At 52.7% G+C, this 27,776-nt stretch overlaps 1 protein-coding gene across 1 annotated transcript; it reads left to right on the top strand.

Moving 5' to 3' along the window:
* On the top strand, positions 1-27,464 carry Rab6b (RAB6B, member RAS oncogene family). The gene is made up of 8 exons (XM_042665928.1): positions 1-128; positions 17,743-17,801; positions 21,617-21,670; positions 21,924-22,029; positions 22,340-22,451; positions 23,310-23,403; positions 24,357-24,423; positions 27,043-27,464. The coding sequence occupies exons 1-8, from the start codon at positions 59-61 to the stop codon at positions 27,105-27,107; spliced, it is 627 nt and encodes a 208-aa protein (XP_042521862.1). The 5' UTR covers positions 1-58; the 3' UTR covers positions 27,108-27,464.
* Positions 27,465-27,776: the final 312 nt, after the last annotated feature.

The raw sequence follows: 27,776 nt of genomic DNA, 5'->3' as shown, positions 1-27,776 counted from the left end.
CACCCTCCTCCTCCCCTCACCCTCCTCCTCCTCCTCCTCCTCCTCCTCTCCCGGCACCATGTCTGCAGGGGGAGATTTTGGGAACCCACTGAGAAAATTCAAGTTGGTGTTCCTGGGGGAACAGAGCGGTAAGTACCTGGCTCTTTGATTTATCATTATTATTCATGATGATGATGATGATGATGATTGGGGGAGTCTTGGCTCTGAGGCTCCCCCCCACACCCCGTCTTCTTGGTTGGCCCACAATATCCGAACCCCATTGGGGAAACCCCCTCTCTCCCCTCCCCTCCCTCAATCTCCAGGCTGGTGTAGGGGAAAAAAATTAAATTAAAAAAGCCCTTCCACACCCGGCCCGCAGGGGAGGGCTGGGGTGGGGCTGAGGGGGGGGAGAGGGCCTGGGGTGAGGACCCAGTGGGGAGAGGGGGAGATGCTGGGATCAAGGGTGGAGGAGGGTAGTCTGGGGTATGGGGGGGGGGCAGGTGCATGGGGTGGGCCCTGGGGGGGGAGGACGCTCCCGGCCTCCAGAAGGCCCCCCAGGGATGGCTGGCACTGCGGCATAGGCTGCAGGAAGACAGCATGGGGGGGGGGTTGTCTGCATGCCGGCGTTGGGGAGAGGGGGCTGCACCCCCTCCTCCTCTTGGGAGACGGGAGACACCTGGGATCCCACCACCCTAGAAGAAGGCTTCTTGCTGGGAAGGCAGGTGAAAGGGCATGCACAGCAGGCCGGAGATCTTATGGCTGCTGCTGGTGGATGGGGGCGGGGGGGGGGGGGGAGAGAGGAAAAATCAACCCACACCTGTCCATTCTGAAAATGGAGAGACCGCAGGCCGCAGGGCGGAGCAGAGAACCAGCCCAGCTCCCCCGGCCTAACATCCCACTGGGCCAACGGTTCTAGAACACCCCTCCACACCCTGCCCTTGTCTAGAGCACTAGGTTCTATGAGTCTTGGCAGGGAGGGGTTCCCCATTCCCACTCCCCCCCCATCCCAGCCAGCCAGGCCAGGGGCACTGGGGAGACACTGCTCAGGAAGGTCCTGGAAGAGAGAAAGGCCTAGATGGCACGCCCTGCTCCCCCCACCTCCAGAGAGAGCAGCAGGGGATGCTGCTCAACACCCCCCCCACCTCCCAGCTCCCCACCCTCCCCACTGGGGGGAGGGGGAGGGCAGGTCACTGTGGCAGCCAGCCAGGGAGCCGAGGGGGGAGATGAAGGGGGAGGGAGGCATGAGGGAGAGGGGGCAGGCCGGGCTCCGAGCCTCTCTGCTGGTGGAGATAGGCCCGTCCTTGGTGGACAGATCCCCTGGCTCTAGATCTATAGACAGATCCTGTGCAGCTGGTTGGACAGAGAAGAGAGCCTGTAGAGAGGACCGGAGAGCTGGGGGGCAGGGGTGGGGGCTGGGGTGAGGGCTGAGCCTGTGCTCTGGCTTGTGGGGCTGTGGAGGTCACATGACCGCCTCCCGGCTAGGGATGCTTGTTACCTGCAATGGAGGCTGGGAGCCTGGCTCCAGGAGGGGATCACCCTAACACCCGTCCCTGACCCCCAGAGATGGACCCATCCAGGGGACACGTCCCCTCAAGATCGATCCAGCCAGCTAGCCAGCCCTCCTTGTCTTTAAGACTCTTGATTATTATTATTATTATTATTACTCCCTCCTACTGTGTCTGGATGGGGTTTGAGTGTGTTTCTGCACTCACTGGGACCTTGAAGACTCCAGGCAGTGTGTTCATAACCTTGAGCCCCATGTGATTGCTCCAATTCGCTCCGTTTTGGTGATGGAAATCCTTCTTTTGATTTGAGGGAAAACTTGGGGTTCTCTTAGAACTTCTGCTGAGGCCCAAGGACTACTGCGGGGTGTGTATGTGGGGGGGAGGAACCACAGACAGGAGACATGAAACACCTCCCACCCCCACCCCGCCTTGCTTGCTCAAGAGGCCGGAGGGAGCCCCCCCCCCAGGGAAGACCCAGGGCTCCCCTAGATGCTCAGGGTAAGTCTTCAATGCTCGGGCCCAAGCGTCTCCTGTTTCCAGGCAACCATTTTCCATCCCCCCTCCCCGTGTCCTTGGGATTAAGATGACCTTGAGCCTGGAGAAGACAGGAATGAAGGAGCTGTGCATAGCCAGGGATGGATGGGGTTGGTCTAGGGCTTTGCCCTGGGTGAGATTCGATCAGGTCGCTTCCAGTTGAGTTTCCTTCAATGGCTCCCTTCTACTTGTACCCTCGGTGGGCTGTGGCGCCTTAGGTTTCGAATGGAGCTTTTAGGGGTGGCTGGATTAGGTAGAGGACACCCCTGAGTCTGGTGGGGGGAGATGGGCCCTTGATACTGTCTTTCCCACCTTGCACATGCTCAGTTGAACCTCTCCAGGTTCTGGGGAGAGCCAGGGTGTCTGCAGCCTTGTGGGGGAGAGGTGGAGGGAGCGCTCCTTTTCTTTTTCTTTTTTGCCAGTCCTGGGACTTGAACTCAGGGCCCAGGCATGTCCCTGAGCTCCTTTTGCTCAAGGCGAGCGCTCTACCACCTGAGCCACAGCACCACTTCTGGCTTTTTTAATTCTGTGTACGTGGTATACTGAGGAATCAAACCCAGGGCTTCATGCATGTGAGGCAAAGCGCTCTACCACTGAGCCACCTTCCCAGCCCTTTGCTTTTCTTATGCGATCTCTGAGGTCTTTTGCCTCCATACCCAGGGACTGGGGTCATCTGGGCTCAGCGAAGCCTTCTAGAGCCAATAAGGGCTCGAGTCCTCTTCCAGGAGATGGCCTTCCCTTTTTTTTCCTTTGCCTAGACATCTGTCTAGGCCAGTGGGAAAAGGCAGCTGAATTCTGACCAGGGGCTGTTCTCGTTGATTGGGGTGAAGAAGAAGGCCACTTGGATGGGCAAAGATGGCAGGAAGCCGAGTCTGATGGATAATCCTCTAAGCCTGGTGGCAGAGAGAACACTACCCCCCGGCCTGTGGTATATAGGTTGACAGTCATAGCCTGGCCTAGGGCTGGAGTTGGGGTGGGATGTTGTAGCTCCAGAGGCACGAATGAGTCTCTGGGTAGCAAGTGGGGGGCTGTGATGGTCCTGCGGGTATCTCTGTGGCTCTCTGGGTCTCATGGTGGTGGCGGTGCTGGATCCCAAGCCAGCTGCCCTTGATTGGCGTACAGAGCAGGTTATCAATGGAAGAGAATGGGCCTGTCAGATACACACCTTCCTCCTGAGACATAATGGCTGTCCGGGGTATGAAAGGCGGGGCAGGACCGTGCTTGGTGCTCTTCGGATCTCTGCCTACCCTTCCCTTCCCTGAGATAATGAGGCAGGGGTCTGTAAGAGCTGTGTAAGCGGTGACCACCTGGCAGCAGCTGGCAGCTGGGTTCCTCATTCATTTAGTTCAGGTCTCGCTTTCTGCCTCTCCCTCCCTCCTCTATTTTTATTCCATCTCTTGAGTGTGTCTTTGGTCCTCGCGTTCCTTCTGCCCCATTGGGGAGCACCAGATGTTTGTGGATATGGTAACAATGGAGAGCTGGGAGAAGTGGTCAGCTGGTAGCTGGTGGCTAGGATCTCTTTGCCTGTCTTTGGGGCAGGTGCCAGGAGGTGATCCTGTGGACAGCAGACTGCTTCTCCTCCTCATTGGCTGAACTCTTGCAAGGACACACCCCCTTCCTCCCCTCCCCCCAAGAGAACCTCATTTGTCCTTCTGTTATGGTGACTCTCAGGGGTCTGGTTGGCTGTGGATGAGTAGGAGCGCTCTCTCTCTCTCTCTCTCTCTCTCTCTCTCTCTCTCTCTCTCTGATGGTCCTGAGCTTGAACTCTGGGCCTGGGTGCTGTCCTTGAGCTCTTCAGCTCAAGGCCAGCGAGTGCTCTACCACTTGAGCCACAGCACCACTTCCGGTTTTCTGGTGGTTCATTGGAGATCAGAGTCTCACAGACTTTCCTGTCCTGGGCTAGCTTTGAACCATGATCCTCAAATCCCAGCCTCCTGAGTAGCTAAGATGACGGGTGTGGGCCACCAGCGCCCAGATCCACTGAATAATCTTGATTTGAAAACTATGACATTTTCCCAAAGATGTGAGATTTGCTGATGGCCTCTCTGTCGATTACAAGGAAAAGGGCAGATTCCTCCTTCCTGGCACCTGCTACTTTCCCACGCCTTGAAAATTCTCTTTTTTTTTGCGGGGGGGGGGGGGGGTTGAACTCAGGGCCTGGGCACTGTCCCTGAACTTCTTTTGCTCAAGGCTAGCGTTCTACCACTGGAGCCATAGCGCTACTTCTGGCTTTTTCTGTGTAGGTGGTACTGAGGAATAGAACCCAGGGCTTCATGCATGCTAGGCAAGCACTCTACCACTGAGCCACCTTCCCAGCCCCTGAAGATTCTTATCATGGATACTTGAGAATCTTTTTCAGAGGACTGGATTGTTCGGCTTTGTTCATTACCGGGGTAGTGTTCATGTCCAAGATCCTGAAACTTATAGATATCTCCCTCTCTCCATAACTCTAAAGATGTCACCAGAGGTGAGCAGGGAGAGATTAGTTCTTGTCAGAACTTTGGAGTAAAGCATCAAGCTACTTTGTGCCTCAGTTTCTCTCCCTTGCTTTCTCCCCCAATTTTTCCACCTTCCACTGTGGTTAGCTTGAGATGGGGGCGACCTAGACGTTGGATACAGAGCCAGAATCTTTGCTTTTCATACGTATATGAGTATATCCATATATGTGTATGGGAGCCGGGCACTGGTGGCTCACGCTTGTCATCCCAGCTACTCAGGAGGCTGAGATCTGAGGATCATGGTTTGAAGCCAGCCCAGGCAGGAAACTCTGTGAGGCTCTTATCTCCAGTTAATTACCAAAAAGCTGGAAGTGGAGCTGTGGCTCAAGTGGTAGAGCACTGATCTCAGGAATGACACCCGGGTCCTGAGTTCAAGCTCTGGGTCCTGAAAAAAAAACAGGGGGGGGGGATAATAGGAGTGTTGCACAGACTAAAAATGAGTGTGCTGGTCCGTTTTCTGTTACTATAAGGAAATACCTGAAGCAGGCTAGCTTTATAAAGAAAAAAAAAAGGATTATTTAACCTGTTTAGTTCTGGGAGAATCAAGGGTAAGGTGCTGGGATCGTCTCCATTCTGAGGAGGACCTCGTGACAGATGACTAATATCGTCACAGTGAAAGGAACCATTTTGGAAGCCAACAGATCCAGGAAATAACAGATACTGGGGTCCCATTAAACACTTCCAAGGGCACACCCAAAATTGTTCTAAGAACCTCTTCCTGGATCCCACTATGCTGTTAACCCTTCCCCTCACCACCACCACCCCCCCCAGCCTGTGTCAAAGCACATACAAGTCACAGAGGCGAAAATTAACTTACATGTAGCATGAGAAAAAAATGGCGGCTGTGATGGCATGACTCACATCTGGGATCCTGGTTGCACTGGAGGCTTAGATGGGAGGCTAGCGGTTTGAAGAGTTCAATCCCCACGACAAAGAAAGAAAGAAAGAGAGAGAGAGAGAGAGAAAGAGAAAGAGAGGAAGGAAGGAAGGAAGGAAGGAAGGAAGGAAGGAAGGAAGGAGGGAAGGAAGGAAGGAAGGAGGGAAGGAAGGAAGATATAAGGACAGAGCTCCCCTCTATGCCCCTCCATTTATAATGAACCCTGTTATGATTCACAAAATAACCCCTTGGCCCCTATAACAGCCACAAAATCAGCCCATGAGTTTGTGTGTTTGTTTGTTTCCTTATGGTGGGCTGTGTGGTCTCTATAGAAAGGATTTAGAGGAGTTGTTAGATGGGATTATTCAGGAAGGTGAGGCAAGTCTGGGTAGAACAGTTAAAAAAAAAAAAAAGTCCAGGAACATAATGGTTGTGGTTGGGGCGGGGGGAATGGAGGGAGGGCAAGAAGGAAGGAAGAGAGAGAGAGAAAAGTCACCCACACCGCCTGGCTGATGGGCAGCTCTTTTGTTACAGTCTAGAAAGACATGCAGCCGTGGGAAATAGGGCTACAGGCCGGGCCTAGAGACTTAAAGCCCCAAGGGGACTGGGGGATGATTAGTCCTGTCTTTGTTTCCTGGAAGCCAGGGAAAGAAAGATGAAGAAATCACTTCTAAGAGCTCCTCACAAGGTCTTTATTATCTCTTAGAGCTCCAGCTCTTACATTCTGGCCCTTATTTCTACATCACTTTTTGCCCTAAATGAAATAGGATCTTGAAGAAAGGGAGGAAAAAAAAAAAAAAGAGTACAAATTTTTATCATTTTTTTAAGAACATGATTTTTTTTCTTTTTCAGTAGAAAAGCATATTTATCCGGATCGCTTGGTAATGGGCGGGGGACGGCAGTGGAAGCCCCCAGGGAACTGTACCACGTGTTTCGGGCCTGCCCAAACAAACCCCGTGTCCCCAAAGGGGGGACAGGCTCAAGGGACAGGCTTAGGTCCTGGTGGTTGCAGATAATAGCACACTTCTGAGAATGAAATCAAGCTCTTTAAAGTTGCTTCTCATAAAGGCATAAAAAGGGCTGATAGACTGGGTGCCAGTGGCTCACGCCCGTCATTCCAGCTACTGAGGGAAGCTGAGATCTGAGGATCACCATTCAAGGCCAGTCTGGGGGAAGGAAAGTCCATGAGACGCGTTTATCTCCAGTGAACCACCAAGAACGCTGAGAGTGGAGCTGAGTCTCAAAGGGTAGAGTGGAAACCTTGAGGAAAAGAACTCAGGGACAGCACCCAGGCCCTGAGTTCAAGATCCAGGCCCAAACACCAAAAGCAAAAAGAAAGGGGGCCCTGCAGAAGTTAGGGTAGAAATTGCAGCAGTAGAGTACAAGACTCTGGGTGGGATTCCTAGCACTATGAAAAAGGAAAGAGAAGAGAGAGGAAGGGGAAGGGAAGAGTGGGAAGAGGTAGGTACTGGGAGCTTGCCCATATAATCCTAGGTACTTGGGAGGCAGCGATCTGGAGAATGACAGTTCAAAGCCGGCCCAGACAGGGAAAAAAAAAATCTGTGAAACTCTGTCTCTAAGATAACCAGTGAAAAGTCGGACCAGAGGCATGGCTGAAGTGGTAAGAGTCCCAGTTAAGTAAGTAGGCCGAGGAAACACAAGACCCAGGAATGAGGAGGAGTGGATGGAGGGAACTCAGATCTCTTGGGCACCTGACCTGCTGGGGCTCAGGGAATGTCCTGGAAGCTCTTCGCTGAAGAACAACCTGCAAGATCCCAATGTGGGGTGGATTGGTGAGACCTTTGGGAAGGAGGAGAGCCTGGCTGTCTGGGTTAGGAGTCAATGCTGGCATGGCATATCATTCCTTGTTTTTTTTTGGTAGGTTGTGGGGCTCGAACTCAGGGCCTGGGCACTGTCCCTCAGCTCAAGGCAAGCACTCTACCACTTGAGCCACGGTTTTCTGAATGGTTCATGGGAGATTAGAGTCTCAAGGATGTTCCTGCCCGGGCTGGCTTTGAACCGAGATCCTCAGATCGCAGCCTCCTGAGTAGCTAGGATGACAGGTGTGAGCCACCAGCGCCTGACTCACTAGTTCTATAATTCTACACTGGCTCCCATACCCACCCCATGACATATCCAGCTTGGAGACCCAGATGGGCGTTTGTGTACTGGAGAGATCAGATCTCTGGCCCGTCATTTCCCATTTCCCCGGAATGGATGCCTCCTCCACCCAACTCCTGGAGAACATTCCTGGCCCAATGACACCTTGTGCTCTGCCCCCAACCACCACCCCCCTTCCCTAGCCCTAATGTCCCCGAAGCGGGCTGGTGCCTCTCTCTCTCTCCCGATGTGTGCTTGACCTTGGTTGCCAGGCAACAAGGACAGGCCTGTCCTGTACTTCCTGTTCCCAGGAGGTGTTTCTTCCACCCGGACTGGACCTGAGATGTGGGGAACAGGGCAGGCCACAGCTCCCCACCCCCCCCACTTCCCACCCCGAGGATGGGGGAGGGGAAGGGCTGCAGGGAAGAGCCAAGAGGGGTGTGCAGTGTCTCCCCTTCACCCCCACCCAGACCAGCACCTACCCTAATCCTCTCACCATGCCCAGTCTCCTGTGTGCTGGCTTCTGCCCCAGCTAACCTTGCCCCCCCCCAATTTGTTTTGTGTGTGTGTGGATTAGGGGTGCATATTTCTTTTGCTGTCATGACCTTGGTGGGAGTTGGTTCCCCCACACGGCTGGTGGTAAGAGCTCTAATGCTTGTGGCTTTCTTTGTTCATGGAGTGATGACAGGAATCTGCTCTCTCTCCACCTTGGAGTGGGGAGCAAAGTCTAGGGGTGTGTGTGTGTGTGTGTGTGTGTGTGTGTGTGTGTGTGTGTGTGCACGCACATGCTGGTGCTTGAACTCAGGACCTAGATGCTGTCCCTTAGCTTTTTCTTTTTTTTTTTTTTTTGTCAGTTGTGGGTCTTGAACTCTAGGCCTGGGCGCTGTCCCTCAGCTCTTCAGCTCAAGGTGAGTGCTCTACCACTTGAGCCACAGTGCCATTTCTGGTTTTCTGAGTGGTTCATTGGAGATCAGAGTCTCATGGACTTTCCTTACCTGGGCTGGTTTTGAACTGTGATCCTCAGATCTCAGCCTCCTGAGTAGCTAGGATGATGGGAGTGAGCCACTGGCGCCCGGCTTCTTGTTTATTTCTGCACTAAAGGGACAGGGCGGAGAGTACAGGGGAGAAGCTTGGATGGGGTTGGGGTGAAGCAGAGAAGCGAGGGAGGATGTCCATAGGTTCCTCTGTCTCTAGGCTGCCCAGGCCCCTTCCTACCATTGCCCCTCAGACTGTCTGTGGGCTCTGGGAGGCAGCCAAGAAATCTTATTTTAAGCCTGGGCACTGGTGGCTCACATCTGTCATTCTAGCTACTCAGGAGGCTGAGATCTGAGGATCGAGATTGGAAGCCAACTCCAGGGCAGGAAAACCCTTGTGAGACTCTGATCGCCAATCAACTACTCAGAAAATAATAATAATAATAATAAGCCAGAAATGGTGCTGCAGCTTAAGCAGTAGAACGTTAGCCTTGAGCCGCTCAGGGACAGCGCCCAGACCCCTGAGTTCAAGCCCCAGGACTGGCACAGAAAAAGAAAGAACGGAAGAAAGAAAGAAATCTTACTTTAGTTCTTTTCTGAGTAGAGAAAAAGCATCCAAGAGGAGGACTTGGCTTTAGAGAGGAACTGGTCTCAAATTATTATTTTATTTTTAGGCTGTTCATGGGCTCTGGGACATCTCTTCTCCTGACTCTGATTTTTATTCATTCATCAACCTTCCTGTCTTCTACAAAGCACCGTGCACACCGACGCTTGTGCTAGTGGTGACCGGGAGCATCTTGGTGTGCTACCTGGTATCATGGCGGCTGAGAGGCCCATGCCTGGCAGGATGTCCAGGTTTCTAGAACAAGGGCTGTGGGCCCATTGGCTTGTTCAAGGCCCCGCCCCCCCCTTGGACTTGGAGTGACTTAGGAAACACAAGTCATGTCCCTCACTGCTCGGTCCACTCAGAACTGTTCCCCACTCTTCTTCTTCTGTTCCTGAAGCATTGGAAGCTCAGACCACCCGTGTTGGTTACATGGTCAAACGTCCATGCTGGTTGGCTGTCTGGCTGGTTGAGCCAAAACTTCCCTATCAGCTTAAATAAGCATCGACACCCAACCTTGTCCACAAACCAGCTGGTAGCCAGGCGTTAAACAGGTGTGGCTTCCTCTTGTTAAACAGGTGTGGCTTCCTCTTCTATAAGGTGGATGTATTCACTGTGGATTCGTGCGTGGATGAGACAGGACTTGTTGGGTCTGGCTGGAGTTTGGAAGGAGAGAGGAGGGGAGGGCAAGGAGAAGAGGGAAGGGAAGGGCAAGGAAGAGGGAGGGGAGGAAGGAGGAGCGGAGAGGAGACTAACTAGATGCCAGAGCTCACACCTGTGATCACAAGTCCAGAGGATCACAGTTGGAGGCCAATGCAGGTGGAAAAGTCTGTGAGACTCCATTTCCATCCAGCCAAAAGCAGGGCTGGAAGAGCAGCTCAAGGGATAAGAAAGCCAGATGAACAAGCTCAAAGTCCTGAGTTCAATCCCAGAGAGAGAGAGAAAGGGAATCTTGCTCACTTACCCTGACTGAGACCACCTCTCCTAATGTCCATCATTCCTTTGTAGAGCCATGTTTCCATCTGGCATCAGGTCTCATCTTCCGAATAATTTCCTGGAACATTTCATGTCCTGGGAGTCTCCCAGTGATGAACTCGGTTAGCTCTGGCATGTTAGAAAAAGTCTTTATTTTGCCTTTGTATTTAAAAGATGTCTTTGGATATCAGATTCTAAATTAACCAGCTTTTTTTGTTTGACTTTTAGTCCATGGCAGATATTGCTTCTCTCTCTGTGTCTCTGTCTCTGTCTCTCTCTTTCTGCACACATAAGTGCTGAGGGTTGAACCCAGGGCCTGTAGTATCATATAAATGTATCCATCACTGAGCTACCCTTCCATTGTCTCCTTGCTTCCATTATTTCAGAAAAAGAATCTGCTGTTCTCATTCCCCCTGCTTTCTCCCCCGCCCGCCCCCCGCTCCCCCCTACCTCTTTTTCTCTATTTCTGTTTTTTTTTGGAGGGGGAGGGGAGGTCCAGTCGTGGGGCCTGAACTCTGGGCCTGGGTGCTGTCCCTCAGCTCTTCAGCTCAAGGCGAGCGCTCTACCACTTGAGACACAGCACCACTTCCAGCTTTTTTCTTTTTGCTTATGTGGTGCTGAGGAATCGAACCCAGGGCCTCAGGCATGCAAGGCAAGCACTCTACCACTGAGCCACCTTCCCAGACCCTCTTTTTCTCTATTTCTTTCTTCACCTTGGTCTTTTTTTTTTTCTCTGGCTACCTTTATGATTCTTCTCTTGTGCACCAAGTTTCTCTTTATCACAATTTGGCTTCGTTTTCCTTTGATCTGTGAGTTGATCATTTTCCTTGTATTTTTTTTTCCAAACTTTTTTCCTCCTTCCACCTCTCCCTTCATCCTTCAAGGACGGCATTTACACATGTGGCAGGCCACTTGACATTACCCTGCAGCTCGCTGAAGTTCTGATCATTTATTTTATTCGCAGTGTGTTTTGTTTCAGATAGATTTTTTTAAATTCCAATTGCCATTGTTGGCAAATTCACTGATCTTTTTCTTCCACGGAGTCTAATCATCTCTGACATTATGTAATTTTCACTTCTGGGAGTTTGATTTGAGTCTTTAAAAACATATTCCACATCTCTGTTTAACTTTTTGGACATGTGGAATGTGGTTATAATAATGACTTCGTAATGTCTTTATCTGCTATTTCTAACATATGTGTCAGTTGGGGTTTAGTTTCAGCTGATTGATTTTTTTTCCCCTCTACTTTATGGTTCTTTTTTTTTCATTGCTTCTTTTTTTTTTTTTTCTTTTTTGTGCCAGTCCTGGGGCTTGAACTCACAGCCTGGGTACTGTCCCTGAGCTTCTTTTGCAAAAGGCTAGCACTCTACCACTTGAGCCACAGCACAACTTTCAGCTTTGTTTTTTTTGGAAGGGCATGTATGATTCATTGGAGTCTCATGGACTTTCCTGCCCAGGCTTTCTTGGAATCCTGATCCTCAGAGCTCAGACTCCTGAGTAGCTAGGATGACAGGCGTGAGCCACCAGCGCCCGGCTGTATGCAGGTAATTGTAACACATGCTGCCTACTTGCCCATCTGAGAATTCCCTCTGTCTCCCGTGAGTGACGGGGCATCATCCCACTTGGGCTGGTGGAGACAGATGCTGTTTCTAGCTTTGTGTGAATGCCACCTTTGGGTTTCTCTGGTCTGTCTGGGTGGTCATTCACCCATCCACCGAGTGTCCTCACATACTTGGCCTCCCAGTGCTGGACACTTGAGAGACATTCAGAGTCATTGCTCTCTCTCTCTCTCTCTCTCTGGGCATCTCCCTCCTCTCCAGCAATCGAGTCTCATGTCCCAATTGTACTCTGAGCTGCTTTGTTTCCTCCAGACCCTCAGCCCCATTCTCCTCAGCTTCGATGATCCTCTGGATTCTACCTACTCCTCCCAACAGCCAGCTGTGGCGGGGCGGGGGGGGGGGGCGGCTCATCTCATTTGTCACTGCTGCTCTGAGGTCATTACTATCTGATGCCCAGTGGCTTGAGAATCGCTGTCCTGTGTAACTATTTTCTTTTCCTATCTTTTGATTGTTATCAAGTGAGAGGATAAATCCTGTCCCTCGGTCACTCCATCTTCACCGGAGGCTAAATCCTTAGGGGCCTTGACTTCTCTTGTGTCCATTTGTTTGTAAAGACGCCCGAGCGGTGGAGCTCGGGAACTCTGAGCGTCCATGTGAGCAGCTGTTGCTGGGAGACTGAAGGTCATCCAGTTGATGATATAAGCGTATAGATTTCCTGTATCTAGTGGCACATGGTTTCTGAACTCAAGACCTTTCTTTTTTCTTTTATTTTTTACTTTTTGTAGAATTTTCTACTGTCCCATTCTTAATGAGCCTCTTAGTATCTCGGTGTAGTCAGTGGTATAGTTTTATTGTTGTTGTCGTCGGTCATGAGGCTTGAACTCTGGGCCTGGGTGCTGTCCCTCGCCTCTTCAGCTCAAGTACAGCCCTCTACCCCTTGAGCTACAGCGCCACTTCCGGTTTTCTAGTGGTTCATTGGAGATAAAGAGTCTCACAGACTTTCCTGCCCGGGCTGGCTTTGAACTGTGATTCTCAGATCTCAGTCTCCTGGGTAGCTACGAATATAGGCGTGAGCCACTGGCCCAGCAATTAGTGGGGTAGTTCTTTATTTCAGGAACACAGGGACGTTCCCTCAGCCTAGGTCTTGTTTTTGAGGTGCCCACTGTGGACAGAAAGAGGAAGCAGTGTGGGTACAGTACCATAAGTTACTTTTGAGAGGAGGGAGGTGTGTGTGTGTGTGTGTGTGTGTGTGTGTGTGTGTGTGTATGTGTATACTTTTAATTGTAGTGCATTGTTGTCACCATCCTATTATACTTTTAGTCATCTTCATCATCGTTATTATTATTTTAGAGCAAAGAGAATCCTCTGTATTGTGACTGATTTAAAGGAAAAAAAAACTTGCTTCTCACTGAGCGCTGGTGGCTCACACCTGCCATCCTACTCAGAAGGCTGGGATCTGAAGATCGTGGTTCAAAGCCAGCCCCAGGCAGGAAAGTCCATGAGACTCTTTTCTCCAATGAACCACCAGAAAACCAGAAATGGAACTGTGATGCAAAATGGTAGAGCTCTTGCCTTGAGCCAAAGAGCTAAGTGATGGTGACCAGGCCCTGAGTTCAAGCCTCAGGACCGGCAAAAACAAAAAACAACCACCAAAACCAAAAATAGGCTTCTCATATTTTTGAATACAATGGCTACTTCTTTTTAAAAAATTTGAGTAGTTGTATAGGGGGGGGGGGGGTTGAATTCCACAAGACAGATTATGAGTTCGATAGGTCTTGATGGATGTCACCCCTCCCAGCGCTCCTCCTCAGCTTTGGGCCAGTACTCTCTTCTTAGCTTTTCTAACCTTAGGTCTGCAAACAAGAGAGGCCTGCCTGTCTCTGCCCAGCTGGTTAGAGCAGGCATTGACGGAGTAGGGGTGGGGCATGAGAGGAATGAATGGGTCGTTCACAAAGGGAGATCTTGGAAAGTTGGAGAACCAACAGTGTGCATCGTCTAGGATGGGTCAGGGGTGTGTGTGTGTGTAGGGCAGGGGGGATGTACTTTCTAAGCTGGGTATCGGCAGGTACTAAAGCCAAAATCTTCCTCAGTGTAGAACCTAAAGGAGGATTTACATCTCTCTGGGCCCACTATCCTTAGTTGCCTTCTATAAGCTGCCCAGGGGCTGGCATGTGTGTGGTTTAAATAGTAGAGCACCTGCCTAATGTATGCCAGGCCCTGAGTGCAATCCTTAAGTTGGACAGGGAAAATAAAACAAACTATAGGGGAGGCCCCTGTATTGGGTAGGGGGTGAGGTGAGTGTTGAATCTCCCTAAACAGTGTGTGTGTGTGTGTGTGTGTGTGTGTGTGTGTGTGTGTGTGTGTGTGTGTGTGTGAGGGAGAGAGAGATGGGGAAAATTAGAAAGGATTGGGAAGCTGTTCGGTGTTCTTATTGTTTAGGTAGCTACTCTATTGTGATCCTGTTTTAAGCAATTATGTGGGCCAAATCTTATTTTCCTGAGTCACAGATAATCCTTCTTTGCTGGGAGGGAATGAGACGTGGTTAACTGCACATAAGAGTCATGGACTTTCCTGCCCAGGCTGGCTTTGAACCGCGATCCTCAGATCTCAGCCTCCTGAGTAAGCTAGGATGACAGGCGCCCGGCTTCTATGTCTTTGACTCTTGGCTCCCACACTCCTTAGTATCAGGGAAGGAGATAACGTACCCCGGTTTGCAAGGCCCCAAAGCAACTTGAGATGGCTGTGCAGGTAGGGAAACAGATGGTTCTCTGGGACCCCATGGGTTTGCTTCGGGCTGAGGGGAACCAAGAGCAAGTGTGGCTGAGTAGGGATGAATCACAGGGTCCTGAGAGCTCACGGGGTTGTAAGGAAGGAAGGGTGTGCAAGCTGCATCTGGGGCTTCGGGGAGGGGAAGGGAAGCTAGGAGTTAAGCATGAGGTAATACAGGCTTATAGCGACTGTGCACATGGTAGGTGTACAGCACACATTAGGTCTACATCTTTTTGTTGCTGATGGTGGTGGTTGGTTGTGGGACTTGAAACTCAAGGCCTGAGCACCATCCCTGAGCATGTTTTGCTCAAAGCTAGCGCTCTACCACTTTGAGCCACAACACCATTTCCAGTTTTCTGAGTGGTTCATTGGAGATCAGAGTCTCACGGGCTTTCCTGCCCAGGCTGGCTTTGAACCACGATCCTCAGAGCTCAGCCTCCTGAGTAGCTGGGATGATAGGTGTGAGCCACTGGCTCCCGGCTTCTTGCCTCTACTTTCTGAAGGTGTGAACCCCGCCCCCACACACACCTCCAGAAAATAAAAACGAGAGGTAGGCCATGGAGTGAGTCTAGGAAGGGAAACTGAGGCTGGATTTTTTTTTTTTCCAGTCATGGGGCCTGAACTCTGGGCCTGGGCGCTGTCCCTCAGCTCTTCAGCTCAAGGCTAGCGCTCTACCACTGGAGCCAAGCACCACTTCCAGCTTTTTTTTGCTTATGTGGTACTGAGGAATCGAACCCAGGGCCTCATGCATGCAAGGCAAGCGCTCTACCACTGAGCCACCTTCCCAGCTCTGAGGCTGGATTTCTAATCCCCCCGCCAACCCGTCTACCCCAGTCAATATGTTTAGTGTCCAGCAAGCTTCTGTATCTCCAGCAGCCATAGAGCTTTGATGATATTATCTGGCCCTTCCTGTGTTTCCCGGGGAAGGGGGGGGTCATCTCAGGTACCTGCCGCCATCTTTGATCTATGGTTGAAGCTGGGAGGTGGGGGGTGCTGATAGGAGGATTATTTCAGATTCCCCATCTCTGGCTTCTTTCTTGCTCTCTCTGTCATCCAAAGGGACAGTGCTGGACTGAAGGTCCACCGCCCATCAGCGGCAGGTTCAAGGTCTCCCAACCTCCTCTACCGTCAACCTCTCTTCTTCCAAGCATGCGGGCGGGAGTTGCTGACTCTGTAGCTTTGATCAGGGCTGGGCTTGCGGGATTCACTGGGCCTGTGCCCACCAATCAGCAGTGCCCAATGAAGAGGGGAGAGGGACTCTCCACTGATGCCCAAAGTCCTGGGCCAGCCCAGCCACACCTGGACGGCGGCTCTCCCTCTTCCTTCCTCTCCCCTGTGCCCCAGCCTGTCTGTCTAGCTTTGCTGGGTCCCCAAGTAAGGTTCTCTCTGGCAGAGGGAATTAACACACTTAATTAAAGTGCCCAATGAAGAGCTTTTTTTGACTAGTTCTTAATTACCGTCGGAGTCTTTAGGGGGACAGTTGGAAATGGGATTTTTTTTTTACATATTCATTCAGCCGGCAGCGAGTCAGTTAGGCTCTGGGAATGACTGTCAGGAAGGAAGGGGTTGCGGTTTTCTTCGCCGGCCGCTGGTGGCTCACGCCTGTCATCCTAGCCACTCAGGAGGCTGCCATCTGGAGACTGAGCTACCCCGGCTGGGCCAGTCCCTGGGATTATTAGGCTGGGGTTGGAGCAGGGAAGAAGCAGATCTGCGGGCCAGAGGTGGCGTCTAGCTGAGAGGAGGCTGGGTATCCAGAGGAGGCTGGTAAAGGGCATAGAACCCACCCCCACCCCCGCTCCCCCCAAGTGAGACTCCAGGTATACTCACAGGTTGGGAAAGGATTAAAGGAAGCAAATAAAAGAATGTGCTTCAGGGAAAGTAAGCTTAGCCTTTTTTTTTTTTTCCACCGTGAGATTGGATGGTTATTGGAAATCAGCTTTTTTTGTTTTGTTTTTGTTTTTCCTGGACACAACACTGGTGTTTATTCTGTGGTCTGCTCACTCTAAAGATGACTTTTTTTTAGCCGGGCCCTGGTGGCTCACGCCTGTCATCCTAGCTACTCGGGAGGCTGAGAACGGAGGAGGATCACAGTTTGAGGCCACAGGGCATGAAAGTCCACAAGAATCCCACTTGGGTGGGGATTTCTCCACCATAGCCAGGCCGTTGTCTCCAGTTACTCTTGATGAACATTTTTTTCTGTTGTCGTCGGTCATGGGGCTTGAACTCAGGGCCTGGGCGCTGTCCCTCAGCTCTTCAGCTCAAGGTGAGCGCTCTCCTGCTTGAGCCACAGCGCCACTTCCTGGTGGCTTATTGGCTAATAAGAGTCTCACGGACTTTCCTGCCTGGGGTTGGCTTTGAACCAGAAGAGAAGGAACAAGGTGGGGGGGGGAGGTGTGTGCACTTGAGAAGAGGTTAGCCTAGAGCAGTGTGATCTGCACAACTCCATCTTGACTTCTGCCTTGGTCACGTGACCACGTGTCACCTGTCTCCCACCACAAGGCTCTCCCCTCCTGTAGGGAAAGCCCAGAGGTGCATTAGGGATGGATGGCTACCTCCCCTGGCGGAAAGCGGGCGAGGGCAGAGTGGATAGATCTCAGCTTACTTGAGCCACACCTCCACCTCCCACAAGGCCAGTCCTGGGACTTGAACTCAAGGCCTAGGCACTGTCCCCGAGACTCTTTTTGCTCCAGGTGAGCGCTCTACCACTTGAGCCACAGCGCCACTTCCAGCTCTTTCTGTGTATGTGGTATACTGAGGAATCGAACCCAGGGCTTCAGGCATGCAAGGTGAGCGTTGTACCGCTGAGCCACCTTCCCAGCCCCTTTCCCCCCTCTTTTGCTTGGGACTGGTCTCAAACTAGCATCTTTTTACCTAGGCCACTCACATAGCTGGGAGGACCCCTGGGAGCCGCTTAGCTTTTGTTGTTAGAGGGTTTCGAGAGCTTTTTTGGTCTTGAACTGCAGTCCTTCCGGTCTGATCTCCGTCTCCTGAGTTGGCTGGGATTAGAGGCGTACACCACCACACTCGACCTTCCTAGTCACTGGCTCTGAATCCTCGTGCGGAATTTTGTCACCGGGTCGGGGAAGATGTGGATTTGGGTGTTGGGAATTCACGGGGACTGTAGGAAGTCTTCTCAGTGGCGGCCTGACACCTGGGCTGGAACTCCTTCAACCCCACCTGACAGGAACCTGGCCTTAAGACTCCTTCCTGGGTGGGTTTAGGGGAGGGAGGAGAGGTATTGGTATTTTCTCCAGATTATTCCCCCCATCATGCCTGTTTTCTTCCAATGCAGTGTTTTCAGCAGACCTCCGACTGTTGAACCACTCACCCACACCCGCACTGAGACAAACTCTCTTCTTGTTTTGCAGTCGGGAAGACATCTCTGATCACGAGGTTCATGTATGACAGCTTTGACAACACATACCAGGTGCGGTTCTGGGTTCAGGGAGGGAAAGGGGAGGGGGCTTACCCCTCATCCTGCCCACACCCACAGAAGCTTCCTAAGGCAACTGCTGGCCTCTCTCCAGGGCTGTTTAAGTCGATCTCAGACTGGGATGAACCCCGGTTCCTGGGGGGTGTCATTTGGCTTTGAAAATAAAAGCTTCCTCTGGAGTACGGGCCCCCAGGCTGACCAAAGGAAGTCTTTGTCCAGAGAGAAACACGGAAGATAGAGAGGGAATGCCCGTCTGGGAAGGTGGCTCAATGGTAGAGCGCTTGCCTAGCATGGAAGCCCTGGGTTCGATTCCTCAGCACCACATAAGCAGAAAAAACCAGAAGTGGCGCTGTAGCTCAAGTGGTAGAACGCTGGCCTTGAGCTGAAGAGCTGAGGGACAGCGCCCAGGCCCAGAGTTCAAGCCCCACGACCGACCAAAAAATCAAAACATGGAGGTTCTTGGCTAGTTTGTGTGCTTGGCACTAGTGGGCAAAACTCCTTCGAAATCCTGCCCCCCCCCATTCTCATCTCCAGTGTCCCCCCTGGCTTCCCGCCCCCCCTCCCCTCTGCTTGTTCAAGTACAGATGGCTGTACCAGCCTCTGTTCATGGCACAGTGGCACTGGCTGGCACATTCCTCCATCTTGGTTGTCCAGCTTTCTCCAGGCCTAGATCAGACATCACCCTGAGCCCCAAGAACCTGCGGGGCTCTATCAGGATTCCCCACCCTCCCTGCCCCGGGGCTTCCACTCAGAGCTGGGCTCGGGCATGGCCGGGGTCCGGAACGCCTGGCATCCCTGGCTGTACAGGGTCTGGCCACCATGAAACCACAGACGGTGCCCGTGGACCCGGAAAGGCTCGGCTTCTGTGTCTCACCTGCCACCATCAGACCGAGAGACCTCGTGTCACAGTCAGAGTGGAGAAAACCCAGAGAAAGAGCTGCCCCCCTACCGCCGGCCCGTCTCCCCCTTTCATGATCGTTTTTATTTTGGGCTGTCAGCGGGTAGACATCCTTGAAACGCTGGAAGATGGTAATGAGCACGGGAAGCTGGGTTCCCGGGCTGAGCGCCGGCACCAGCAGCTGGCTTTAATGAACTCTCTGGAGATGGAGAGGAGGGGATGTGTTGGTGTTCATTTTTGTTTTTCTTCACAAGGCACACCGAGGTGTATGGGAAGTAGGCAAGATTTCCTCCCCCTTCCCCTCAGGGCTTTACGGGGGTGAACGTTACCTGTCACTCCCTATATCCTATCCATTGTGGCAGATTCAGCCCTGATTTCTTTTTTGTTCTTGTTGTTGTGTTTGTCGGTCGTGGGGCTTGAACTCTGGGCCTGGGCGCTGTCCTTCAGCTCTTCAGCTCAAGGCCAACACTCTACCACTGGAGCCACAGCGCCACTTCCAGTTTTCTGAGTGGTTTATTGGAGATCGGAGTCTCACGGGCTTTCCTGCCTGGGTTGGCTTTGAACTGTGATCCTCAGATCTCAGCCTCCTGAGTAGCTAGGATGACAGGCGTGAGCCACTACGCCCAGCTTCAGCGCAGATTTCATCAGACATTTCCTGGGATGGAGTCTTCCCTCCCTTCCCTCTGTCCTTCCCTTCTCCTTCCTTCCCAGCCTCTCTCCCCTTTCCTCTCTCTTCTTCCTGCTTCTCTCCCTCGCTTCCACTCTGTCCTTCCCTCCCTCCCTTTCTTCCTTCTCTCTGTCTCTGACTCTAGCCCTCCCTTCCCCTCTACTCATTCTGGATTGGATGTTTGACCAGTGACTCACGCCTGTCATCCTAGCTACTCAGGAGGCTGAGATCTGAGGATCCTGGTTCAAAGCCAGCCCGGGGCAGGAAAGTCCCTGAGACTCTTATCTCGTATTAACCACTCCAAAACTGGAAGTGGCGCTGTGGCTCAAGCGGTAGAGCGTTCGCCTTGAGCTGAAGAGCTGAGGGACAGCGCCCAGGCCCAGAGTTCAAGCCCCACAACCTTGAAATTCATGTCTGGAGTCCTCCTTCTCCCCCAAAGTCTGTTTTTGCAAAGGGAATAAAATGGCCGCTACCCTGCATCCTCTCCAGCAGATCCAGGTACCTCCTGAGATGCCCTGGTCTCTGTCTACACTGTACTTTCCTTTCAGCCTGGTGTGAGCATAAACTTCAGACCCTATTTAAACCAAACAGGGCTAGAAGGAGTGGGGGGGAGGGGTTCAAGGAGGAGATAGCAGTGCATCTGGCAGTACAAAGGCCCTGAGTTCAAATCCCTGGTCTAGCCCCCAGTACTTCCCAAACCAAACCACAGCAGCACAGCAACAGCAAAACAACCCAGGAACCCTTATTTATTTATTTATTAATTATTTAATTTTATTTTTGGTTGATCATGGGGCTTGAGCTCTGGGCCTGGGCGCTGTCCCTCAGCTCTTCAGCTCAAGGCGAACGCTCTACCACTTGAGCCACAGCACCACTTCCATTTTCCTGGTGGTTCATGGGAGAGAAGAGTCTCACGAACTTTCCTGCCCCAGCTGGCTTTGAACCGTGATCCTCAGATCTCAGCCTCCTGAGTAGCTAGGATGACAGGCGTGAGCCACCGGTGTCCGGCTAGGAACCCTTATTTTTACCGTTTGAAAAGTGTTACATTTGCCTCTGTTGATCATTCAGACCCACCACCGCCGCCGCCGCTGGGGAAATTAAAAGGCAATTGATAAATACATTGGATGGCGAAATGAACATTCTAGAAGCCAGGTCCCTGAGCTGTTGGCCTGGAGAGCCGGCATCCCCCTCCCCCCTCCCCGCCAAGGGCACATTACCTTGCCACTGCTCACAAGGACACAGCTGGTCCAGTGTGTTTCCCAGACACCCTGCCCCTCACCCCCTCCCACCAGGAGGCTCTCTCGCACTTGTCAGTCTGCATCCCTAAGTGTTGCTGGCACCATTTGCGTGCTCATTTGCATGAAAGAGGGTGGTGGGCCGGGAGAAGGCCGCAGAGCTTGAACAGTAGGCTCATTGTGAAGGGGCTTGTGGTACCCAGCTGCTCTGGCCACTTAGGGATGCTTCCTCCGTCCCCGATCCCAGTGTCGTGGCCAAGGCTAGAACACACATCCCTTCCTTGTGTTTCCTTTCCCTTCCCTTCATTCATGCAGATGACCGTGCTGATTTCCCCGGCAGACTTTGTTATTGTATCTTGTCAGCATGTGGATGCAAGAAAATAAAGAAATAAATATTAATGCAGCCGGGTGTCGGTGGCTCATGCCTGTGTGTACCATCCTAGCTACTCGGGAGGCTGAGATCTGAGGATGGAGGTTCGAAGCCAGTTCAGGCAGGGCGAGTCGTGTGAGACTTTGAGCTCCAATAAACTACTCAGAAAAAAAAAAAGCCAGAACTTGTATGGTGGCCCACGTGGTAGAGCAAAAGAAGCTCAGGCCTGGAGTTCAAGCCCCAGGACTAGCAAAAAACAAAGAACTCTTTCAGCTGGGCCCTGGGGGCTACTGACTGTTATCCTAGCTACTCAGGAGACTGCGATCCAGACCGAAACAGTTTAGAAAACTTCCACCTCTAATGTAACCGGCAAAAAGCTGGGCTGGAGGTGTGGCTCAAGTGGTAGAACACCAGCTGTGAGCAAGCCAAAAAAACCAAAAAAATCAAGTGAGTTCAAGCCGGGTTATATAAGACCCTGATGAGGATTCTGGTCACATATGTGGAACGGTGCATAGAATCTGCATCTGGGACATGGGGCGGGGTTGTGGGGGGTCCCCTGCTGTTGCCGGAGCTTTCTCCCCTGAGCAACAAGAGACCCCGATTTCATGGCCGACCGACCGTGCCATGCCTCTTCCCTCACAGGCCACCATTGGGATCGACTTCTTGTCAAAAACCATGTACTTGGAGGATCGTACGGTGAGTACCCCCATCTCAGCATGGGGAGGATGGGGGGGGCAAGGGAGGGACCCTTGGGGTCCCCCCCCAGAAGCTTGAGCTGGGTAACCTGAGAGAGAGAGAGAGAGAGCCCATGCTCCAAATCCGGGAGTACAGCCGGTTCATGGTGGTGTACCAGCATCACAGATGGTTTGTGATGTCCTCCTAGTCCCCCACTTCTGCTGGCTGAGAGCCCCCCGCCCCGGCTGACACCCCCACCTCCCTCGCCCTGCAGGTCCGTCTGCAGCTCTGGGACACAGCCGGCCAGGAGAGATTCCGCAGCCTGATTCCCAGCTACATCCGGGACTCCACGGTGGCCGTGGTGGTGTATGACATCACAAGTGAGTGACGGTCTGTGCGGCAGACGGATGGTGTCCAGGAGGGGGCAGGCCGGGCCCCTGTGTGTGTGTGTGTGTGTGTGTGTGTGTGTGTGTGTGTGTGGTGTGCAGCGATCACTACCGTGCATGACTTTGCAGATGTGTGTGTGAGACTCTCACCCTCCCCTCCCCTCGCCCCAGAAGGCAGCTGAGCCCCCAAAGGGCTGTCCAAGCCTGCAGAGAGAGAGCCGGAGATGACCCCACACACCCACCCACCCGGGCCTGGCCAGCCCCGTCTCGCTCACGCCCTGTCCCTCTCCCCTCCCACCTCCAGATCTCAATTCCTTCCAGCAAACCTCCAAGTGGATCGATGACGTCAGGACGGAGCGGGGCAGTGACGTCATCATCATGCTCGTGGGCAACAAGACCGACCTGGCCGACAAGAGGTAGGCGCCGGATGCCGGGGGTTACTAGGGGATTGCAGGGACCTGGATGTTGTTTTCCTTACTTTTCTCCTGGCCGTGCGGTCTGCCTGCCTGCCTGCCTGGCCCTGTGCTAGGCACCGCATAAGCTCCCTGACAGGCGGGAGCTTCTAAGCTGGTGCTTCCTGTGAAACTCCTGTGTGGGCAGAATCTGCAGCGTGTACAGCTCCAACCTCCTGCCTGGTCCATGCCCCCCTCAACCCCCCCCCCCCCCCCGCCCGGCTGTGTGTGGCTGTGTCCTCTCCACAGCTGACCTCTGGCCCAGGCCAGCTTGGGCTCCTGTGACCCTAACCCGGGCGTATAAAATGACAGATGGCAGCCCGGCACCGGTGGCTCACGCCTGTCATCCCAGCTACTCAGGAGGCTGAGATCTGAGGATCATGGTTCAAAGCCAGCCCGGGCAAGGAATGTCTGTGAGACTCTGATCTCCAATTAACCGCTCAGAAAACTACAAGTGGCGCTGTGGCTCAAGTGGTAGAGCACTCGCCTTGAGCTGAGGAGCTGAGGGACAGCGCCCAGGCCCAGAGTTCAAGCCCCAGGACTGATCAGAGAGAGAGAGAGAGAAACCTGGGAAAGGCAGGCAGCTGAGGATCTCGGGAAGAGGAGAAAGAAGAGGAGGAAGAGGAGGGAAAGGGCCATGAGGGGGGCCCTTTGTGCCTCAGTGTCCCTTTGGTCCTGGAGAGACTGAATTGTGCCCTTAGAGGGACTCTAGCTCCCAACGCTTCCTCTGCCTCTTCCCAAGGCCCTGCCCTTCTAGGGAACTGATCTCTCCCTTCCCTCCTCCCTCCCTCTCCCCTGCCTCTCTCTCTCCCTCCTTTCCAGGCAGATTACCATCGAGGAAGGGGAGCAGCGCGCCAAAGAGCTCAGCGTCATGTTCATTGAGACCAGCGCCAAGACCGGCTACAACGTGAAGCAGGTGAGTAGCTCAGAACTAGGGAGGGAGTTATGTGCATCGGTCACTCACCACTGGTGGCAGGGACAGGTCTCGAGCTCTTGAAACAGGCAATCTCAGGATCCAGCGCTGATACAAGGCAAGACAGTCTGGGCGATGTGTTCACCCACCATTTCTTTTTTTTTTTTCCCTTTGGTTGGTCGTGGGGCTTGAACTCCGGGTCTGGGCGCTGTCCCTCAGCTCTTCAGCTCAAGGCGAGCCCTCTACCCCTTGAACCACAGCGCCACTTCCAGTTTTCTGAGCGGTTTATTGGAGATCAGAGTCTCATGGACTTTCCTGCCCGGGCTGGCTTTGAACCTCGATCCTCAGATCTCAGCCTCCTGAGTAGCTAGGATGACAGGCGTGAGCCACCGGCGCTCAGCTCCCTTTTATTTCTTCTCATGCCGACTGTGGCTTGAACTCAGGGCCTCATGTTCTCACTTGGCTCTCCCCCCTCTGCCCCCCACTTAAGGCTGGTGTGCTACCACTTGAGCCACACACCTTCACGTGTGGGCATTTTGCTGGCAGACTGCAGCTAAGAGAATCTCACAGCCTTTTCTGCTTGGGCTGAGATCCTCGGATCTCAGCCTCCTGAGTAGTTAGCAGGTGGCTTGAGACACCAGTGCCGGCTTCGGGTGACAAAGTTTTAAGGGACAGGTGGCTGATGGAAACCTTGTTTCCCAGCGTCCTCTCTCACCACAGGGAGGGATTCAGCCAATCAGCGTCTTGGGTGTGTACAAGGCCAACACTCAAGACCATCATAGGACCATTCAGGCTACAGCAAAGAGGCCACCGGTGGTGAGGTTGGAGAGAGGAACTGTGGGAGACTTTTACCCCAGCCCCAGCCGTAGCCGCAGCTGCAGGTCTGCAGAGAGGAGACTCTGAAGGGGAAACCCAGGAGGGACCTCACCTTGTATCTCTCTGCCTTCTCTCGGCAGCTCTTCCGACGTGTGGCGTCCGCTCTGCCCGGCATGGAGAACGTCCAGGAGAAAAGCAAAGAAGGAAGTATCCTTTTCCCCCTCTCTCTGGACTCAGGAGCAGAAAGGTGTGCGGGGATTATCCTGGATGCATGGGATGGTTTGGTGCTACAAGGAGATACTCGCCCAGCCTCTACCCTGCCTTCCTTGGCCTGGTGTGGGCCTTGGCTGCCCGGTATACACACCGGGCTGGTGAGTTCTTCGATGACAGGAAGTGGGAGGGTACTTAGGGATATGAGCTTAGAGAAGAATACAGACCCTCACCTTCTTCCTAGTGTGTGCTCCGTGGGGTACAGCTTGAATGCCATCCATCTGAGGATCATGTATCAAAAGCCAGGCCAAGCAGAAAAGCCCATGAGATTCTCTTAGCTCGAATTTTGCCAGCAAAACACCAGATGTGGTGTGGCTCAAGCGGTAGCACGCCATCCTTAAGTGAGAAAGAAAAAACAAAAAGCCAAGTAAGAGCATGAGGCCCTAAGTTCAAGCCACACTTCAGGCATTAAAAAAAAAAAACAATTAAAAGCCAGGCACCTGTGGCTCATGCCTGTCATCCTAGCTACTCAGGAGGCTGAGATCTGAGGATCACGGTTCAAAGCCAGCCTGGGCAGGAAAGTCTGGAAGACTTTTTATCTCCAATGAACCCCCCCTCCCTTCCCAGAAAACCAGAAGTGGCGCTGTGGTCCCCAGTGGTAAAGTACTAGCCTTGAGCAAAAAGAGCTCAGGGACAGCAGTGCCCAGGCCCTGAGTTCAAGTCCCATGACCAACAAAAAGCCAAAAACAATAGCTTGAATAGTGGAAGCCAAAGATGGCCTTGTGGCTTCATTTGTCCCTCCGTCTGTCATCTGTCTGTCTGATGCAGCCAGGTAGGGTCCAGACACTGGGAGAGGCGATGGAGGCTGGAGCGAGGGGACACTTCAAGCCGGCTCTAAAGGAAATAGGCCCTTCCAGCTTCTCCTAGCCCCTCACCCCAGAGTTCTCAGAGGATGCATGGTGCTAGCAGGAGACCGGGCCCAGGACTATCTGCTTCTCTGTCAGTCATAGGACTCTAGTTACCGACAAGGTAACAGTCAACCTCTCCTTAGTAGAACTGGGTCGTGTGGGAAAGGTCTTCATTGTCACTGGGCCAGGTAGGATTGTCTATGAGGTGCTTAGGGACAATACAGGAAGCCACCCGCAAGGCCGCACAGGAAGAAAGGAAGATGCACCTCACCCAGCAGCCAGGGCCAGCCTTGATCTCCGTGACTCCTGCTCCGAACAGGAAATAGGCCGGCCAGGGTGAGTGGTGACCACTTCCTGCAGGGGTGGGACAGGGGAGGGGGGCTCTGTCCTGCCCCCAGAAGTCAGATCAGATGCCCCCCAACCCCCGACTCCAGGGCGGCCACTACTAGCAACGCCATCCTTGTTGCGTGCCTGGAGTCTCTTCCAGCTCCGCTGGGGACCACACATGCTCCCAGCTGACACTGTGGTTGTTGATGGCTGCTTCCAAACCGGTTATTTGGAAGATGATGCCCCCACCCACCCACTTTCTCAGTACACAGCAAACTTGGAGGGCAACAAAGAGAGAGAGAAAAGCCACCAGCTACCAAAGGCTATGTTCGGTCCCAGGGACCCCTTTTCCAAACCAGGCTGCTACAGGCTGTCGCTTAGGCACTTGATGAAGTGGTTCTAAGGAGACAGGACAAGGAGGCCTTCACGCAGGGCCTGCCCAGGCAGCTGCTTCGTTGACAGAACCTGGGACCAAAGCCAGATATTTGCATAGCCACGCCCATCATACTTCCAGCCACAGGGCAATGGATTGCTTTGATGCCCCAGACATAGAGCGCCGATTGTGTGTGCCCGTGGTAGATCTGAGCTGCCAGGGGTGGAGTTTGTACCCAGTGATTTGGCACAAGAGGACCACAGAGAGAGGATAGAGGAAGAGGGGAGCCACACTAGAACCTGAGGAACCAGACAGGAGGCTCACCTTGTTTTCTTCCCATAAGAAAGGTTCATAGGCAGCTCAGTGGTCGAGTGCTCGCCTAGCACGTCCGAAGTCCTGGGTTCGATTCCCCAGTACCATCTAAACAGAAAAAGCCAGAAGTGGCGCAGTGGCTCAAGTGGTAGAGCGCTAGCCTTGAGCAAAAGCAGCTCAGGGATAGCGCCCTAGACCCTGAGTTCACAGCAGCTCAAGCCTGGTTAGTTTGGAGATGAGCTCTGGTGGCTTGCCCTCCAACCCCGATTCTCTGGATCTCAGCCTCCCAAGTAGGCAGGATCACAGGCGCTCACTACAGTCACCTGGTTATCACCAGCTTGTGGTTCTGACAGGGCTGTGTGTAGGCCTCCATGGATTGGGGTCCATGCGGCCCCCTAGGACCCTTCTGAAATGTCAGTATTAAAGCCAGGCCTGCAGCCGAACGTCAGATTCCCCCAGCCTGTGTGTCCACAGAGCCCTACATAAGCTCTACTCTAGGTGGGGAGTTTGGAAGGGGGCCAGGGGTGTGGGGGGGATGCAGGTAGTAGAAGAGAAAAGAGGTTGGGGAGGCGGTGGGCTGCATCTTTCCTACTCTAGCCAAGAGTCATAGGCCTCTGGGTATTTTACCCAAGGCACACAGAGCCGGAGAGCAGCAACCCATGGGTAAGTCATCTTCCTTAGCCCCACCTCCTACAGTGATCGACATCAAGCTGGACAAACCCCAGGAGCCCCCAGCCAGCGAAGGTGGCTGTTCCTGTTAATGTAGAGTTGGAGCCCTCCTCTTCTCCCCGCCCCCTCCAACACCGCTTCCTCCAATACCACGTGCTTGTTGTGTGGCTTCCTATTGGTTAGCTTCCTAATAGGGTGGGAAATGAGTTGGTCAAGATGGGAGGATTTTTTTCTTTCTTTTCTCTCTCTCTCTCTCTAGGAGTCAGGTGGGATGGGGAGGGAGGCTGGGTATCAGGGAATGACATCACTTTAACAAGCCGTCACTTATACAACTATTTTTTTTTTGGGTTTGGTTGTAATATATTGTACTTTATTAAGATGGCCAAAAACTGTTAAAATTTAAAAAACAAAGAAGTTTAAATCCTGTGTATACAACTTTTTTGCCAGATGATACAAGAAAAATGTAGTCTCTTTTTTCTTTTATTTGAAAGATGTGCTTTTCTTCTTCTTTTCTTTTTCTTTTGTATATTTGTAAACTTCTAACCTTTTCCACGCACCTCCTTCTTCCTGTCCTCTTTCCCGTTCATTACCTTGGCCTTCCTCCCATCAACTCCAGCCTGGTAATATTTAAAAAACAACAACAAAAAACAATGAACGGAACAAATGTAATTAGGTTCTAGTCTCAGGCCATCCAGCCCTGACCGACCAGGTTACTTCTATCTCCGCATGCTCAAATGCAACATTGGAGACAGACTCTGAAA

Source organism: Dipodomys spectabilis, unplaced genomic scaffold, assembly GCF_019054845.1.
Source record: "Dipodomys spectabilis isolate Male_0828 unplaced genomic scaffold, ASM1905484v1 ptg000360l, whole genome shotgun sequence".
In the NCBI taxonomy this organism is placed as follows: Eukaryota; Metazoa; Chordata; class Mammalia; order Rodentia; family Heteromyidae; genus Dipodomys; species Dipodomys spectabilis.
Note: the sequence above shows the minus strand (reverse complement) of the source record. Positions and strands in the feature narration are given on the sequence as shown.

Coding starts and splice junctions, on each gene's coding strand:
- Rab6b (XM_042665928.1), top strand. CDS start 59: ATGTCTGCAGGGGGAGATTTTGGGAACCCACTGAGAAAATTCAAGTTG. Junction 22,030..22,339: donor GGTGGTGTATGACATCACAA/GTGAGTGACGGT, acceptor TCCCACCTCCAG/ATCTCAATTCCTTCCAGCAA. Junction 24,424..27,042: donor GGAGAAAAGCAAAGAAGGAA/GTATCCTTTTCC, acceptor CACCTCCTACAG/TGATCGACATCAAGCTGGAC.